Source organism: Fopius arisanus, unplaced genomic scaffold (genome assembly GCF_000806365.1).
Source record: "Fopius arisanus strain USDA-PBARC FA_bdor unplaced genomic scaffold, ASM80636v1 scaffold00100, whole genome shotgun sequence".
In the NCBI taxonomy this organism is placed as follows: Eukaryota; Metazoa; Arthropoda; class Insecta; order Hymenoptera; family Braconidae; genus Fopius; species Fopius arisanus.
In genome coordinates, this window is record NW_011887839.1 from 37,830 (window position 1) to 56,118 (window position 18,289).

At 35.3% G+C, this 18,289-nt stretch overlaps 1 protein-coding gene across 1 annotated transcript in view; it reads left to right on the plus strand.

Moving 5' to 3' along the window:
• kat80 (katanin 80) overlaps window positions 1-2,471 on the plus strand; it is an 11,757-nt gene extending 9,286 nt beyond the window's left edge. Inside the window, 1 exon segment of the mRNA XM_011312332.1 lies at window positions 319-2,471. Coding sequence (XP_011310634.1) covers window positions 319-483 — 165 coding nt within the window. The 3' untranslated portion in view covers window positions 484-2,471.
• Window positions 2,472-18,289: the final 15,818 nt, after the last annotated feature.

Consider the following 18,289-nt stretch of genomic DNA (forward strand, 5'->3'; position numbering starts at 1 on the left):
CTTTTTATCCACAATATTTAATTCATTTAAAAACTCTTTAATTAATTTAAGAGCTGCATGAATCATCTATCGAACGTGATCTTTTGTTTCAATTCTATCTGGTTAGCCTAAAACACATCGAAATTTGGGATCAAAGTTGAGTGACAGCTAGACGCAATGATAAGTTGCCTATTTTTTATTATTTTTTTTTTAATTATTCTTTCATAGCAGTCCGAGTGATTCCCGCAACACAAACTCCAGAATATTTCAGGCTAACAAAATAAAATTTGAGCGGAAGATCGCTTTCGATGGATGGTCCATTCGAGCCTTAACTCGAAGAAAAATGTTTGAATAATTTTTTATCTCCTCAGATACCACAAGTGTCTGTCCTGTTACGAAAGACTGGAAGCCCTGAGGCCGATAATCCAGAAGAAACAGTCATCCACCGGTCAAATGGGTGCGTCTTTTCGTGAGCTCAATGTCTTAATGAACACATTGGTGTGACCGAGGCGTTTGCAGGCGGTTGTATCGCCGATGCCACGTCGATCTTCCACGTTCAAGTGCAAACATTGCCAAGCACGTGAAACGAGACTGAGATAAAAAAAAATAATAATCAGCGAACAACGTGGCCCCCAGATAATGGCCTAAAATCTTGCCGGGTAGTTCCTTTTTCATGAGAATCCAAGACACTAATCTTCGAATCAAACTAGTAATTTACTAATTAATAGTGTCACTGGCTACGCCATAAACCGAGTGACACTAATTGAGACTCAATAACAGAATTAAAACGTGATGATGAACAAGCGACATGTCTTTCGCTCAAAGCTGAAAGGAATATGAGGGACAATAGATATTCATCCATTCATTATTTTTTTGTACAATTTTGCCTCATCTCTCCGTGAGAATCATGTGATGCAGTAGAAGAAGGAGATGAGTGAAGAGAATTTAAGGAGAAAATGTCTCAATGAAAATTCAGATATGCCGTAATAATCTTCTTGAAATGAGGAAAGCATTCAACTTGTCTCTTTATTCCACTCCGATTCCATAGTTATGCTTAAACACATTTGATGAATGATGAGCATGAATGAAGAAATGGAAATCATTGAAATGTATTTTTGGGAGGTTGAGACGATTGGCAAATCCATCGTATCGCTCGTATTATGTAAATAATAATTATTAATATTAATGAGTCTAATCGAATTATGATTGATGTGAGGTATTAGTCCTTGTGTTTTTTTTTATGAATATTGAAATGTAATTTTTTATTATTTCTGTATTACAAATGGTAGTGAATAAAAGTATGAGCCCAGTGAACTCGAGAGAGACAAATTAAATTCGACAATCATGAGATTTCGATTGCCATTAATTGAAAAATTACGGTCGAGAATGAAAATATAGTGCGGGACGAATCGATCGTCGTTCTCCTCTCCATCACCTTCTCTAGTTTATTTACAACCGATCAAGCATGATTCAAGTCTAATCGCTATGTCTTTTTTATTTGAGATAAAAAGTGAGAGAAATTTAGTAAAAAGAGGTAACCGTTTTCCTAATCAATTTTTTTTTGTATTATTCAATGGCGTCAGTGATTTTCTTGTATGTGAAAAAATTTCCGTAATTACGAACTTATGTATTAATTAATTTCAAAGACTAATGGTTACTGATAAGTCATTCTTGTTTGTAACTAATGCATTGTACGAGTTATTATGAAAATTGAATCGATATTTGTTCCACCAGTTATATTTAATTTATAAATATAGTGAATTGTTTCACCAGTCAATCGTCAATTTACGTCGATCTTTAATTATTGAAGCCTTTAATTAATTTTTGAATGTGAGAGTGCAATGTGGAATTTATTAATGAGAATTTTAGATTTAGTTTACACAGAGCAATTTTTCCGATGATATTTTTATTTCACGAACAAATATCCCTTCAATTTTGGTAAAACAATTTCAGTGTGATGATTCATGAACAAAATGTGAAAAAATAGGAGTTAACTCGTTAAATCCGTCCATTAGGTAATTTTTATAACGAAATAATGAGTGCGAGTCCTGTGTACTTAAAGCGTGCCTGTCATATTTATATTGTTCATGTTTGATTTTGTTTTGTCGATTGTTCGCATGTTGAAACGATCCCATAGCGTTTGATTAAAATTTTTAATTATCAATCAAATACTCCATTACGTTTGTCCCGAGACTGTAAATCCTGTCTTCTAGATATTCATTGTTCAGTTGATTATTTCGAGTATTTACTGCCAATGAGGGCATGAAGAGGGTAGAATGTGTGTAAAATGAGTTTATGAAACGTGCTGTTAAATCATGCAGATAATGTGTTAATTCAATGAGCTTCGGCCTTCAATAACGATCTCCTCAAATTGTATCTTTATCTTGGGTTCTGTATTTTTTATTGCCCACTGGGTTAAGTATGGGTACATATCCTCATCATGAGCTTGTCGAATGGCATTAATAAATTAACAATTTTTTCAATTGTCATAATATTTTAATGTAGTCGACCAATCTTATTGTAAAAAAAATATCAATGATAATTAATGAGAAGCATAGAAAATATATTAAATAATTTCCTTACCAACAATTTTGTCAATGCTGAATTTTTTCTGAAAGTCCTTCAAACGAAAAATTACCGAAATCGGGGATTCGGTGGAGAGCAAAAAAAAAATGATCTCGCTACTTTCCTGAACAAATCAGACAGAATCAGTGATCCATCACTCAGAACTTTTTTTTTGTTGCAGAGAGAAAAACGGAAGAGAAGTTGAATTCAATTCCTGGTGTTTACATCACAAAAAACTCAAGAAAAAAAAAAAACGTGGAGCATCGATCTCGATGGTGTCAGCGATTAGAGAGCGTGAAAAAAAAAATGTTGAATGAAGCGATCGCTTAAATCCGTGAAATATCGCGAGCACATAACGCTGAAATCGACGCGTGCCGCATTCTGTTTGCACAGGCGATTTCGTATTCACAGGATTATTGCTTGAACGGGTGGTAAAGGGGTGTGACCCTTTGCTCATCGAGTGAAACGCTCTTTTTCTTGTAAATCGAGTGTCAAGGGAAATATTATATTATATGTTATTATACCTCAACCGGTTAATCATATGCATTTACGTGGCATGCGAGAAATTATGTAGTGATACGGAGTAAATTAATGTTTTCCTTAACTTTTAGTTATTCTCATGTACCAGTTGCCAACCGATTTATTGAGTCACTTCCGATAATTTTTTTGTGATGATAGATTCGGGCGAATGTTCGATGTTCATTCAGCATTAGAAACTCACACAATTGGATCTAGTAGCCACAAAATAATATTTTTATTCAGTGGATATACTCACGAGAGGTAATTTAAATAAATCGAGACTTTAATAATCGTCACTTTCAATTAGAGGGAATGACTAAAGTAATTGACTAATACTTACAAGTAACTCCATTCCACAGACATGCAAATCAATTTTTCGAAATTTCGAAATTCTTTTTGACATAGAAATGAACTTTCAAGAGGATAAATAATTTATCAATAACAACCTGAAAATACTCGGATGAATGACAGCTCCGGGTAGAGAGGATTTATCTGATTCTGGATTAAGTATCAAACGATTTCGAAGAGTTCGTCCCTTTGTACGTCCTTTGATGAAGCTACACGGAGAGAAATATTTAGTAAAAATTACGGAACTTTCAGTTCACTTACCGATTACGGAGTTGATTCCAAAAATTTAAATGACGGTATCGTTATTTTTCACCGATTATTCAGATAAAAATTACGGAACACCGCGGAAAATTTCCGTGACTTTAGATAAAAATTACGTGACAGTTCCATAAAATTTCCGACAACCACATTTCGCTCCAGAATTATGGAAAATACACGTAATTTTTATTGAATATTTCTCTCAGTGTACGACTAGATTTACGATTAATCCTAAAAAAAGGAAGACTTCGAGTTCGATTAACGCGCGAGTGCATTGACCGGACATATTTGGTTAAATTTCGAGACATGAAATATTGACATCGCATTCCGCGGATGAAGTCGTGGTTGTGGATTGATAAATCGAAGCGATTTATTTGCAGGATTCATAACAATTCAATTAATCAAAAAAAACTCACACACATGAGTGATAAACTTTTGGAATTATAATCATTAAAATTTCTCGTGAAAAGAGAGCGTAATAGACGCTGAAAAAAAAAAGGAATAGGTAGTTTTTTATTGAATATATTTGTCTGGATGGAGGGGATCGGTAGAGATCTCTGTTGTGACGGAGATAAGTTAAGTCCCTTCTTGTCGTCACCTCGAGCGACGAAAATGCTGTTTTCTCACAAAATGCCGAACAATGATCCATCGGATCTTCCTTTATGGATTGTCTCGGGGGAGGACTGAAGCTTCTGAGAGGTAGAACTACATCTTAAGCGGATTATTTCCCGTAAAAAACGATACCGGTATGTATACACACGACTCTTCTTCCCCTGTCTCTTTATTATATCCTGCTATTGTCAAAAACGTAAATTCAAACTCACCCACTCGACTGCTTCAAATTTTTCAAGTTTTTTCTTCCTTCAACCTCATTTTTTTTCGATTTTCCACGAGTCCATCAATCGCTATCTACTCTCATCTCTGTCCACTTTTTTATTTCTATGGACACCATTTTCTGGGGGATTAGGTGGAATTAGATTCGGGGAACATGTGAATTTGAGATTTACGTTTAGACTACACTTTTACATTTTTTATTAATTATTATCGAACGTCATCGACTGGAGGAGGGATAAATATTTGAAGAATTTCATGAGTTTCAACATTAAAAAACTAATATTCAATTTCTAATTGTCCAAAATTAGCGACAAGCTACAGAAAAAAAAATAAATACTAAATTTTCAATCACGTATAAACATAATTAATTTGAATATTAATTTTTTTCGTGTAAGGAACGCATGAAAAATACTCGTCTCTTTCACAGGGAGAGTAAGATGGCGCGTGAGAGGTCATTAAATAAACAAAAAGGGGATTTTTTTTGATTATTTATATCTCGACGGGGTGAAACGATTGGCTGAGGGTAAAGTAGTCGTCCCCGGGGGTGAGCCAGGGTGAATCCTATTGGCTAATTACACACCAGAGAGTGAGAGAGGGTGAGGAGAATAATGGGGCGGGATTAGCAGGACTGTGATTGGTGGAGGCTGCTCTTGTGAGGGGAAATTTATCAGACCCTCCCTTGTGCACGGTCTCGCGCGCACCATCCGCCGGGGATTCCCCTCTGAAAAGGCACCCCTTTTCAGCATTCACCAGGGGATGGATCGTATTACTAGGGGAGAGAAATTTTTCAGAGCGAGCTCAGGGGGCGGAAACGCAAAAAAGAAACTAAATGTGAATGTTAAAAAGGAAGCTGAGAGGGTGAACAACGGGGGAGATGCCTCCGATCGCGTCCACTCCAGTGGATCATTATTTCATTTCCCTTTTTATTCAGTCACTCATTTATTTATTCCTTTTTTGCCCCCAAAATTCATGAAAAAATAGATAATTACACAATTTGGGAAAAGTATAATAGAAATTATTCGAAAACAAAACGTGGAATTTATGAGATGTTACGTAAACATTTACGTTACGTCAAAAAATATAGAAAAAAGTGCGTAATTCTCCCGTAATTTTTACTTATTATTTATTTTATTTATTTTTACTTATTTTTTGGTTTTTTAAAGTGCGTAACTCTTCCATAATTTTTGCTTATTATTTACTTTATTTATTTTTATTTTTATTTTTTTGTTTTCACGCGCATATTATAAAACTTTCACGTCATTTCTATTGCATTTTCCTCTCTGGATATTCTTTTGGTGACGGATCTGAAAATTTACTGAATGTTTCAGATATTTCTGTTAATTTCTATAACAATCCTAGAAGCATTTTCGTTTGCGGATTGCATGGAATTTTTTGTAATATTTATTGATTACTTTTTCCGTCCAAATTTGAGCCAATGGAATTGCATGATTCGACGAGGCTACTCGATGAAGTACTAATTATTCTTTAATCATCGGTCTCTTACCGGTATATATGAAACAAAAAATTGTTTCAACGGTTCAACCATTGATTGCAATTGACAGATTGAATTATTTTGTGTTTTCAAATATTTTTTCTCATTTTTTGAATATAAATTTCGTCTCATGATGCAATTCCATTGGCTGACATTTCAACGAAAAAAAAAAACCGAATACAGCTCGAGCTTTGAAATTAATCGGATATTTCCCTTTACACGGAAATAAATATATTCAATAAAAATGATGTGTCTTTTCCGTAATTCTTGAGCGAAATGGGGTTGAGTAAATTTTACGGAACTGTCACGTAATTTTTACACTGAGAGAAATATTCAATAAAAATTACTTCTATTTTCCGTAATTCTAGAGCGAAATGTGGTTGTCGGAAATTTTACGGAACTGTCACGTAATTTTTATCTAAAGTCACGGAATTTTTCCGCGGCGTTCCGTAATTTTTATCGGAATTGTCAGTGAAAAATCACAATACCGTCACTTAAATTTGTCGAATCAACTCCGTAATCGGTAAGTGAACTGAAAGTTCCGTAATTTTTACTAAATATTTCTCTCCGTGTACCTAGTCACGGAATTTTTCTGCGGCATTCCGCAATTTTTTTCCAGGTCGATTCCGTAATCCGTAATCAGCGAGCGAATAGAAGGTTCCGTAATTTTTCCGAAATATTTCTCGCCATGTAGATGCCCTGCAGACACATGAGCTTGCCAAAGGTTCTAGTGCTATAAGTGAATATTTCTCTCCATGCGTGTAAAAATGATTGGTGATCCCTAAAAAATTTTGTCGAGCGATTTCAAGTCCCGGACGATGCAGTTCCGTGTAAGAAGAAATTCCAAAAAAATTGATTCTCGGAGTACTTTTGTTGAGGGGTTTCAATAATTCAAGGAGATCACGCACGCGCCAGATGGATGCCGAAGTTCTCCTTTGGTACGTGCATCAAACGCTAAAAACTTGAGACTCCCAGAAGGACTTTTCACACAGCTGGCGTCCAACTCAACCAAATCGTTCCTTTCCTCCACTCATTTCTTTTCCATTTCAAAACAAACTTCAGTTTCATTCACAACCTGAAAAAAGGAGTGACCCTACGGCAGTACATTCTTCCCAAATGAAAAAATCAAATAAATATCTTTTGTAGAAATAGCAATATTACATTACATTACAGAACATCACGCTTTCATATTTTCAAAGAAAATCGTTTTACTTCATACTCCATTCAACGTGCATACCCTTTGAAAAAATATGTTAAATTAAAAAAAAAACGTTATATAGTTATAAATCATATAATCATATAACCCTTAAGGTGTATGCGGAGTTTTTGAGGTGGAGGCAGGAGGAGATGTGAAACAAAGCAAAACCATTTGTAACATCAAAGTCAATAAATTCTATTCTATTCTATTCTGTTAAATTAAAAAAAAAATGTGTTAAATTAAAAAAAAATGTTTGGAACAACTAAATTCAATTTTCAAGTTTAATTGTGACTTTACTTGTGCGCAAGAATTTAAATTGGACATTAGAATTCGTTAAAATATGCCTCAGGATGCATTTAATTCAGAAGATTATATTTTTCGACTTCTTAATAGCCCCAAAAATTAATAGAATGGAAATAAATACGTAATAGAGTATATTTATTTATTTCTGCTGCCTATTTATTGAGAAACACTAAATTGGCGGGAATTTATCAAAGAATTAAATTAATCAATTAGTTTCTTCCTTCAAAAATCTTTTGGTCCCAAATTTTTCTCTCATTTCCTCAAATCACGGGTAAAATATATTCAATTAAAGTTTTGATTACTTCAAACCATCAAATATCCGTCAATTAATTAAAAATCACTTTAATATTGTTTTTATTCCCTCAACACGAGACTAGGGAAGACCTTCTCCGATCAGGATATTGAATTACCCTATCGATATCAAATTATCCGGCGTCTTGAATCGATACCCGGAGAAAAAAATGCTCTGCGGTTGCTCCCGCGGCCCAAGGAGGGAGGAAGTTAGGATGAAAAAAAAAGAGCGAAAACTGAGAGAAGGACTACAAAAAAAGAAGATAAATAAAAGAAACTGTTCCCTCGAAAAAGTAACGCCCGAGCAATTCGTCGGGCGAGGATCGCTCGAGGAAAAGGAAGAGAAGAATAAAGAAATTGAAGGAAAAAAAAAAAATGTGCAACGGTTGCATCTGCAAGCGAACGATATCCTTTGTGCGGTTGCTGGTCTTTGGAAGTCCAGGGTTGATTGCTTTTCTGTCTTTCTGGACTCACTAGCCTCTTCATTGACGATACCAAAGTAACCGTGTAATCGACAGAGAAACACTGAAATAGTCCATGACGAATGATCCTGAATAATTCTACGATGGAGAAAACGAGGGCTTGTTTGGATTTTATTTTAAATAATGGGTCCTTCCTTGGACAAGGGGAAGAGGAATATATTTTCTTTCACCCCTCAACAGAGTGTCAAACTTGAAAATAAACATCTGGAGTCACTCTTTTTCCTTTTACCAGCCTCTTGAGGATCTTGAGGATCATACCAGTCAAATCAGGCCTGTGTAAACACAAGCAAACACAACACTTCCGGTTGTCCACGTGTTGCCAATAGACTTCGATTGGAAATCACTTTATTGGATCTACAGATAAAATATTACTTCAATCAAGTACCTCTTTACTTCAATACTGTGAAGGATTGGGTCTAATTATTAATAAAACTTTATTAAATTAATATATTATAGTATAAAATAAAGAAATGTATATTTTATACTTAATTCTAGTAAATGATTTTCCCACGATTTTAATAACAATTATGAATGTACTAGGATTACGAGTAAAATGTACTCGAAGTATAAGTGCAATTAACCAAAAAATAGTGCCATGAAAAATTCAATTGAACTCAAATTCCAAACTGAAAAATCTCTGGCATGAAATTAAAATAAAAGAAATTTTTTCATAAATGCAAGTATGAATTGAAGATTTAAAGCGTACATTCCCTCTATTTGCGTTCAGTGTTAATTACTTTCATTCTGTTCACTCTCTCCCTCCGAACAATGCTATTTACCATTCTGAATCTACGTAAAAGCTGATTATGAGAAACAATGAGACCGAGTGATATGCTGAAAGGCACAAACTGCTAAACTAAAAACAATACCCAACGCTTTGGTACAAAGAGAGAACAAAGAGTTGATTAAAACGAGAATTGGTGAATTATAAATTCGTACCTTCTGCCTCCCCCTTTTCTACATATTTTTTTCTCACTTCATTCTCACCCCTGTTACCTAAAACAGAATATAAACTCTTTAGGTTTCTACCGTGAAATCGATGGAGGATGCACCGGGTGCGTTTTACGATCCTCAAACGTAGTTCATCGTTTACTACTCATAAATTCAACTCTCACCCATTTTTGTTCTGTTATGTTTCATTCGCTCTGAAAATTTACCCCTTCAAATGAAAGGAATCATTGAAAAAAAAAATATATCCATGACGTGGACAAATTAACCCGCCACCCTCGCACATCTTCAACCCTGTAATAACTCTTGATGGATGATTGCACCAGGTGATGTCAATAGATTTCTCCTCCACAGATCTCTCTGATTTTTTTTTTTTTTTTGCATCAACGCCCACCAAAAAGTCTCTGTAAATCCCCAATGACTCCACGATGATTTAACATTCCCCTTTATATAAAAAGAATATCCACGTCATGCCGTCGGGTCGTTAAAGCGTCGTTACGTGGTACCAATTTTATTTCAGGGAGCTTGACGTATCTCCTCGTGTTTTTTTCAATTTTTTCCACGGACTCGGGCCGAATGTCGTGGAAAGGGTTCGCTATTTCGCGAAAGAACCGGAAGGAGAATCCGCTCTTTCAAATTCTCTTTTATCTCTCCATTATTTTTTTTCTTTCCATCTTTCATGATGTATACTCCAGATAGTTGTGCCAGACGTCGTAGACTACCAAACAAACACGTGTGCACATACGGTGGGTTTTATTATCGAGAGGCACATTTTATTGCGACGAGATGTTTGCGTTTGGTGGAGGCCTTCGCGTCGTGTCGTCCGCGACGGATGCCCTTTGACGGAGTGCCGACGGGTACAACGTTTTCCATTATTTTTTTTTCCTCATTCTGAGTTGCTTGAACTGTTTTATCTTGAAATTTCAAGATGAAAAATTGTGCAAACGGATTGAAAAGCTAATTTCACGCACTCATCCCCCGATTTTCACATCAATTTAACAAATTTAACGCGGGAAATTCAGACATTTTTCATTTCATTTCAATAATGACTATTGTATATCATTGATAATAGTAATAATAATAACAATAATAATAATAAGAGCAGAAATATTATTGAACTTCTTGAAAATTTACAAAACTCTTTTTGAAATGTTATTAATTCATTGAATTTGATTAGATTGATATTGTAATTGACATTATGAATGTTTTGCTGATATTTTGTTATTTTTACTGTTTTCCTGAGATTTATTGATAATTATCAATCGGAGTAGGATACGAAAATATAGCGTTTGTCCGTTCCCTCATGATTGACTCTTTCATAAAGACAAAAACTAAAATTTAATAAAAAATCAATAAACTTTAGTGAAAAGTTATAAAAATTGGTTTATCATGATGAAACTTTGTGAAAGGATAAATCATGATAAAGATAAATCCGATCGATACACGGAGAGAAATATTTAGTAAAAATTACGGAATTTTCAGTTCACTTACTGATTACGGAGTTGATTCGAAAAATTGAAGTGACGGTATCGTTATTTTTCACCGATAATTCAGATAAAAATTACGGAACACCGCGGAAAAATTCCGTGACTTTAGATAAAAATTACGTGACAGTTCCGTAAAATTTCCGACAACCACATTTCGCTCCAGAATTACGGAAAATACACGTAATTTTTATTGAATATTTCTCTCAGTGTAGTTTTCAATAAATCTCAGAAAAAAAAGGAAAAATAAAAAATACTGGCAGAACATCCTTAAGATGATGAAATATTTACGTCGATATCCAGAAGAAAATATTTTTAAATGCACTAGTTCCCTGGACAATGGTCACTAGTATCCGCCCATAAAAATTACCAGGATCGTGAGATTGGCCGTGCGTCCAGTCCCTAGGCGGTGAACTTTAGTGAGGATTTCTGAAACGTTACAATTTTCCAACAATCTCTTTTTTTTTCATAAAGGCCCGTTACTCCTACTAGAGTACAAAGACACAAGAACTCAGGAGGATGCCGAGTTTAAACTTAAAAAGACGCAGCTGCGTCACAGCACTTTCTCGCAAACAATTGTCAACGTAATTGAAGTAAAAGAGATGTCACCGCGGGTGATCATCGACTCCCCTATAATTCGATCATAAACCCCTTGACGTGCGACAATGTTGACATTTGGTTATTTTGACATCACGCTGTGAATTTAGGCCCACCGTTGAGATATTCCACGCCTTCGTTAACCCTTCGTGGGCCTGTCCCCACCTAAGGCACCCGTTAAAATATTATCCAACTTCACCATTTCAATTTATTTTTATATGGAATTATCTAATAATTTTTATCAACATTTTTTACAGTTCACGGTTCATGATTACACAAATTAATCTGTAGGTATTTTAGAGGAGATTTTTCTGATCTCAAATTTTAAGTATTGGACAAATGTCTGGGCATTTGATTTTTCAGTCTATACATCTCCAAAATAATGGGTCCATACCTTTGTGGGCCCGTTAGTCAGTCCAGTCGAGGATTTCGAAGTGCGTGGATGCGTCTTCCTAGTAATAATTACAAATAAAGAAAGATTTCAACTCAAACAAATGAATTTCCACAAAAAAATTACCCATTTCCAATAATATTCTTGAATTTGACTTTCTCCGGAATCTTCAACTCGCGTTCTGGTTCTAAATTTGAGTAATTCTGTCTCAAAATTTCACGTGTAATTTTCAGAAAGTGCAGAGCAAGGGTAATTCACGATAAAATCTGCACAAATACAATTTAATTAGACGTTAATTATGCTTAATGGGAAATTTTGGTTTGAAAAGAGTTTGGCAGAGTAAAATATCTTGAGGAAACACCAGGCTCGAGACTTTAAATTGCCCCATCACTTCTAGAACTGCCATAAACCACATTTCGACTCCTTTCGGAACATTTTCTAATGGAATATGATGTCAAAAAGGCTGATATAAATCACATTGAATTATCGCTATTTAAACGACTGTGAAATTAGCGGTTATGCCACCATCGTTCAAGCTGCAGACGCGTTTCTTCACTCTGAAGACTCATAACTGTCTTCTAGGTGCTAAATTCTCCAGAGGGTCTCAGCCATCAAAGTATTCCTCCGCAATTAAATTTGCATCTGCAATTTTAATCTCTTCCACCGAAAAAATCACTCCACATATTTTCAGTGAAAGAAAAATATTTCAGTATTATTCCAGGGAATTCCCACGACTCGATTGACTCAGGTTGGATTTATAGCAAGAATCATTGGGTCTCCAGTGCCTCCAGCCCATAAATTCTGTTGATCAAAGCCCCCAGAGACAAAGATCGATCTAAATAAGTCGTTCTGCTCTGGTCGATGAAGTTTTCTCAATTGACAGAACCCCAGGGCGATATTCCGGTGATCGATTGGAGATTCTTCATTGATTCCAGGTAGTAAATACCCAAGCGACAAAATACTTCTAGGAAAGAGCTACTGACTCCAGTATTTAACCAACAAAAAGTCGATGCGTCAATGTTGCGTTTGAATTGACGCTGGACAGGTAGCAAGATTTCCCTTTTTATTTTTCTTTTCGGCATTTTACACCTACGAAAGACGCTGTTTGCGCCCTGTGGCTCATTGTCCCTTTGGTCCATTCATCAGAGGGACTTCCCGTCACGCCATCTTTTCAAACGGACATCAAAAATGTTTTCGATATCTCGCAGTGTTCGTTAGAATGAAAAAATCCAGCGTGAAGAGCGTGTGACGGATACATTTTCAGTTTGTTACAAATTTCGACAGGTATCACATTGAGGGGGAAAAAAATGTTGAAAAGTTGAAATGAGAAAACTCTTGATGGACAATCAGAGGGGGATCCTCTTATACATGCGAATTATACGGATCACCTTCCACCAATGGCTCCTGTGTCCATTTTGGGATCAACTAGACGTCATGATTTTTTTTTTCCATCCGTCAAACACTCGGACAGAAAAAAATATTCCAACTCATCAGTTTGTTCAGCTATTGTGGAAATTTTCTTCTTACGTCGAGGGAAAAATTTTCTTCATTAAAAAATTACGATTTCAAACTAACAAATGAAATTAATTAATTATCGCGAACATGTATAGGGGAGGGCGAGTACTGAATATTGAATTGAATACATGTGTCTGAAAGAACTAAATTAAATTTTCGAGATTAATTTGTCGAGTTGAGTAATTCGATTAATTCGAATTGATTAATTAATTCGAGTAAAATTTGAAATGAGAATTCGTTAAAATAAGCCTGAGGCTGCATTCAATTTAGAGATATATTTTTCAATCTCTGAATAATCAAAAAAAAACTAATAGAATACAATTAAATAATTAATTCTACTGTTTCAATCTTCTATAACTGCGCTATTAAGAGAATATTTCTTAATTTATGCTCCATATGTGTTAATAAACACTAAATTAACGCACATTTATCAAAAGACTTGATGAAAAATATTTGATTGTTATTGAATATTGGAATATTTAGTGAAAGTGTGAATGAGGATAAGATGAAGGAATTTCGAATTGAACTAATTTGCCAAGTGAAATTAGGCTGGCCCGAGGTGAGGATTGACAGACAGGATATCGTTACAAATTCCCTTGAAACATGTACCGGATTGGAATTGAATGGCTTTGGCATATAATATGGATAACACACGGACAAGAGGAGAGAAAAGGGCTTGGAAAGAGAGAAGGGCGATCATGTGCTGCCGGCAAAATCAGCGGATTAGCCTCTGAATGCCATCAATGAGGGCCACCCCATCCGCCTTCTCCTTTCCCATCAATGCCGTTGTGAATAAAAAAGGGAGGAAAAAAGGTGAAGGAAAAATTGAAAGCGAAAGCCCATGAAAGAAGAGGTTTCTACTTGCGTCTTAAGGTGGATGTTTACACGGAGGTAATACAAGTAATACTACGCCAATAGAGCGTTCTATGAGACTATTTACGTGAAATAAGACACTCACAACAGCACTTGGCATCCATTCATGTCCACGGGGATTTATAAAATTACTCTATTTATCATGCAAATCAATGGATTCGTCGGTTGTAAATCTTGAGGCATAATTCGTGGACGTCCGCATCAAAAGGACACACGCGAAGATAAATATTTAGTCAGAATTACGAAACTTTCAGTTCGATTACGGGATTCCCCGGGTAAAAAAAAACTGTGATCAGAATGATTTTTTCAAATTTTGAAAAAATTTCGGGAAAATTTTTTGAAAATTTGGAAAAAATATTCCGATTACTGTTTTTTTTTACACGGGTCACTCGAAAAATTTAAGACGGTTCCGTAATTTTTCATAGATAATTCAAATGAAAATTACGGAATGCCACAGAAAAATTGCGTGATTTTTATTTGAATTATTTGTGAAAAATTAATAATATAAAATTAAATTAAATAGAATTAATAATTAAAATCTATATGGTCGTAAATCTGATTAAATTTTGGACATTTTGAAAGATCGCACGTCTCGACGAATGGAAAAACCACGGAGATGGAGACCTTCAAAGTTGAAAATTCGGAAGACCCTTTTTTACAAAAATGACATCAATCCGATACCTTTAGTTCTACACGGAGAGAAAAATACCGGAAAAATTACGGAACTTTGAAAAAATACTGGAGGTACACGGAGAGAAATATTTAGTAAAAATTACGGAACTTTCAGTTTACTTACCGATTACGGAGTTGATCCGAAAAATTTAAGTGACGGTATGGTTATTTTTCACCGATAATTCAGATAAAAATTATGGAACGGCGCGGAAAAATTGCGTGACTTTAGATAAAAATTACGTGACAGTTCCGTAAAATTTCCGACAACCACATTTCGCTCCAGAATTACGGAAAATACACGTATTTTTTATTGAATATTTCTCTCAGTGTACCGTAAAATTGTCCTGAAAGTTTCGTAAAAATTCCTGCTCGCTACGAAAATTTTTACGGAACTTACAGTATTTTTTCCCGAAAACCGTCACCCCACGACTACGAGAAAGTTCCGTAATTTTTCCGGTATTTTTCTTTCTGTGTACTTGGCAGTTAAATAGATTATGATTTGTATACCTAGAAAATCGGCAAAAATCCCCAAATGAGAGTTTTCTTTTTTTTAAACACTCTGTAACATTTCTTAATTCAGCATATCCGATAGAATCAGGATGCGATCGCCTTGAGAGTTCAAAGAGGCCGCCCACCTATCACCGAAAGAGATCAACGATTTTATCGCCCGTCGGGCGAAACGGATACGTTTTTTACCCTCTTGTGCAATTGAAAATGATTCTGTACTGGAGCATGACATTTAAACTCAACCCCTGGAACATTGAATCCGAAAAATCGGGTGTTCTCTCGTGCCAGGACACGAGTTGTCGCGCACCTCTGGACAATAGTCGCCTGAGTACAAAGAGAAGTTGAAAAAAAAAAATAGATAAAAGGAAAACTGGTAAATGCTTTTCACTTTTCCCTGAATCTTTCAGCAATTATTCGTCTGCAGAAAAATGTGAGAAACTCCCAACCCTTTTGTGGTTATTTGCCTTTCCCATATTATACACGAATTTCGTTGGTGGATTTTTCTGTGGAATTCATTGTACTCTAGACTTTTGTAAACATTGAAGATCCGATTATGTCCGTTTGGGTTATAAGTTTGACGTTGTGCTGACGTTTGTCCGGCAACATTGGGGGTGAAAGGGGTTGAAATCGCTTTTGCCCTCGTTTTCGATGGATTTCCACGGATCTTTTTTTATTCTTTTGTTGTTTTCTTTTTTCAGCAGCTCTCTACAAGTTAAGAGGATTGGGGTTATGATACTTTTCAACTCATGAATTTCCGTCATTCGAGGAAAACCACAAGCCACTTTTTATCACTTCCTGTCCGGACTGATGAGTCAGTTCTAATTAACGAATCCCTTTCCATCCACATACGTACGAAGATTCTCATTAATTATTGCTCCTATATCTTTTTAAAATGATTGTATTGTTTAAAAAATTCTTGTCTCAAGCAAGAATTTCAAAAATATACATTAAATGAACATGTGAAAATTTAATAAAATAATATTGATGCTTTTTTTTAAATCAAGATGTGCGGAAAAAGTATTGGACATCAATCTAATGGTTGGCAAAAAAATTCCATGACGAATTTCATTCTTTATCGATAAAAATGGAAATTCACCCCTTTCAGAGGCTTTTTTTATTTTTCGAAACGGGTGCAACACATGTCACGAGATGGGGTTGGGGAATCCCCGGGTTTTACCCCAAAATCGTAGGTTTTTGTGTCGCAACCTCGTAAATCAAGAGTATGAAATCAATTACCACTCATTCCACATGTTTTGAGAGAAAAGGGGAAAAAGTAGAAAAAAAAAAGTATAACCTGCTGCTGAGGATACGCCCACGGCGTTTCCTCATTCCATCTGGCTGATTGAGACATATCAATTTTACTCAATTCCCCCAAAAAATAAATCCTCAATGAAAATTCAATTTTCCAATTTTTTTCTTTTATTCAATATTTTTGTTATTTTTATTAAATATTTGTCTTCGTGCAGGAAGCGTTCGCGTCCCCTTTCTAATGGGGCGAATAAAAAGGGGAGCCCCACACAGGTAATTTTTTTAACTGGACCCTTTTACCCCGGTCCCCTGATTTTTCTGGGCCGTCGCCTCGGTTTTAAGACCATTCCCTTTTTATTTTGATTTACAGCGACGTTAACTCGCTCTCAACTCCAGTTTCGTTGCACGAAACGTGCCGCTGAATTAAATACTGTAAAATGGACGTTCCAATTATCAGAGGAAACGACTGATAATCATTCGAAAGGGTAATTACCCTAAGAAAGAATTTTGGTAAATTGAAAGAAAAAAAATTTAAACTAACGAATGAAATTAATGAATAGTCTCAAACACATGTGATTAAGAGTACTGAATATTGATTTGAATACATTTGTTTTAAATAATTAAATTGAATTTTGGATTAATCGTAACTTTAATTATTTCCGAGAATTCAAATCTGAAATTACAATCCGTTAAAATATGCCTGCGAATGCGTTAATTTAATAAAAATAATTCGTAACCTCAGGTGATTATTGTTTTTTGTGTATTAACATTATAAAAATATTTTTCATTGTTTACAATTTAATTTAATAAAAACAACGATTTTTGATGGAAAACCAATCGGTTTGCAACATTTTACTAAATTTTTCGCGTTCAGAAATTCTGAATGAATGTTTAGAGAATTCAAGCGCGAAAATTTGAACCAACAATTTGAATTTTTGTATTTTTACTTGTTGAAGTAAAAAATCCAAACACTTGACACTTGTCAATTTTAGGGATAAAATGAAGGAGAGGGTGAAATTAATGGACGCAGGCGCAAAGATGCAGAACGGCCATCGCCCACGTCACCATGGATACAAGAGAGGAGGAGTAGAAACAGAGGAATTTCGTGAATTTATCGATCGTTTCCTCAGACTGTGGAATTTTCTCGTGTTCACCACCTCCTGTTGAAATCGCTTCGAAAATTCCCAAAAAATCGTGCAAATAATCATGACGAATTACTCGCCGAATATTTCACGCTCATACAAGAGGGAACAAATGATTGAGTCGTATGTTCTCTCCTGAATAATAGATACGGGATCGATGACAAGAGAGGTGAAAAGGGGAGTGAAATCTCTCGATGACACAAAAGAGCATTCGGAATACCATTTTTTTTTTAACACCGTTTTATAATCCATCCAGCCGCTAAAGGGGTGGCATATCCCTTCTCCTTCATTTTTCTCCCTCTCAATTCTTTTCCCTCATTGTGCTAAGTAATTTACTGTCTGCAAACAGTCGATGTAAAACATGTGCAAACACATTCGCAGACAGAGGATTAAACTCAACGTGCGAAATCCGTGAGAATCCGCGCAATCGATTCAATCAAGCGAGTACTGAGAACAAAAAATTACTGACTGTACTCTACATATTATGAGACAATTAATTACACTATTTCATGACGACAATTCATTATGGCTCCTTTTATTACAGTAAATTTATCGAGAAGATAGAAAATTAACTCAACCAGAAATTCAGCAGCGAAATGGTGCACTGTAGAATAAGTACACTTTTTTCAAATTCAATTTTAGC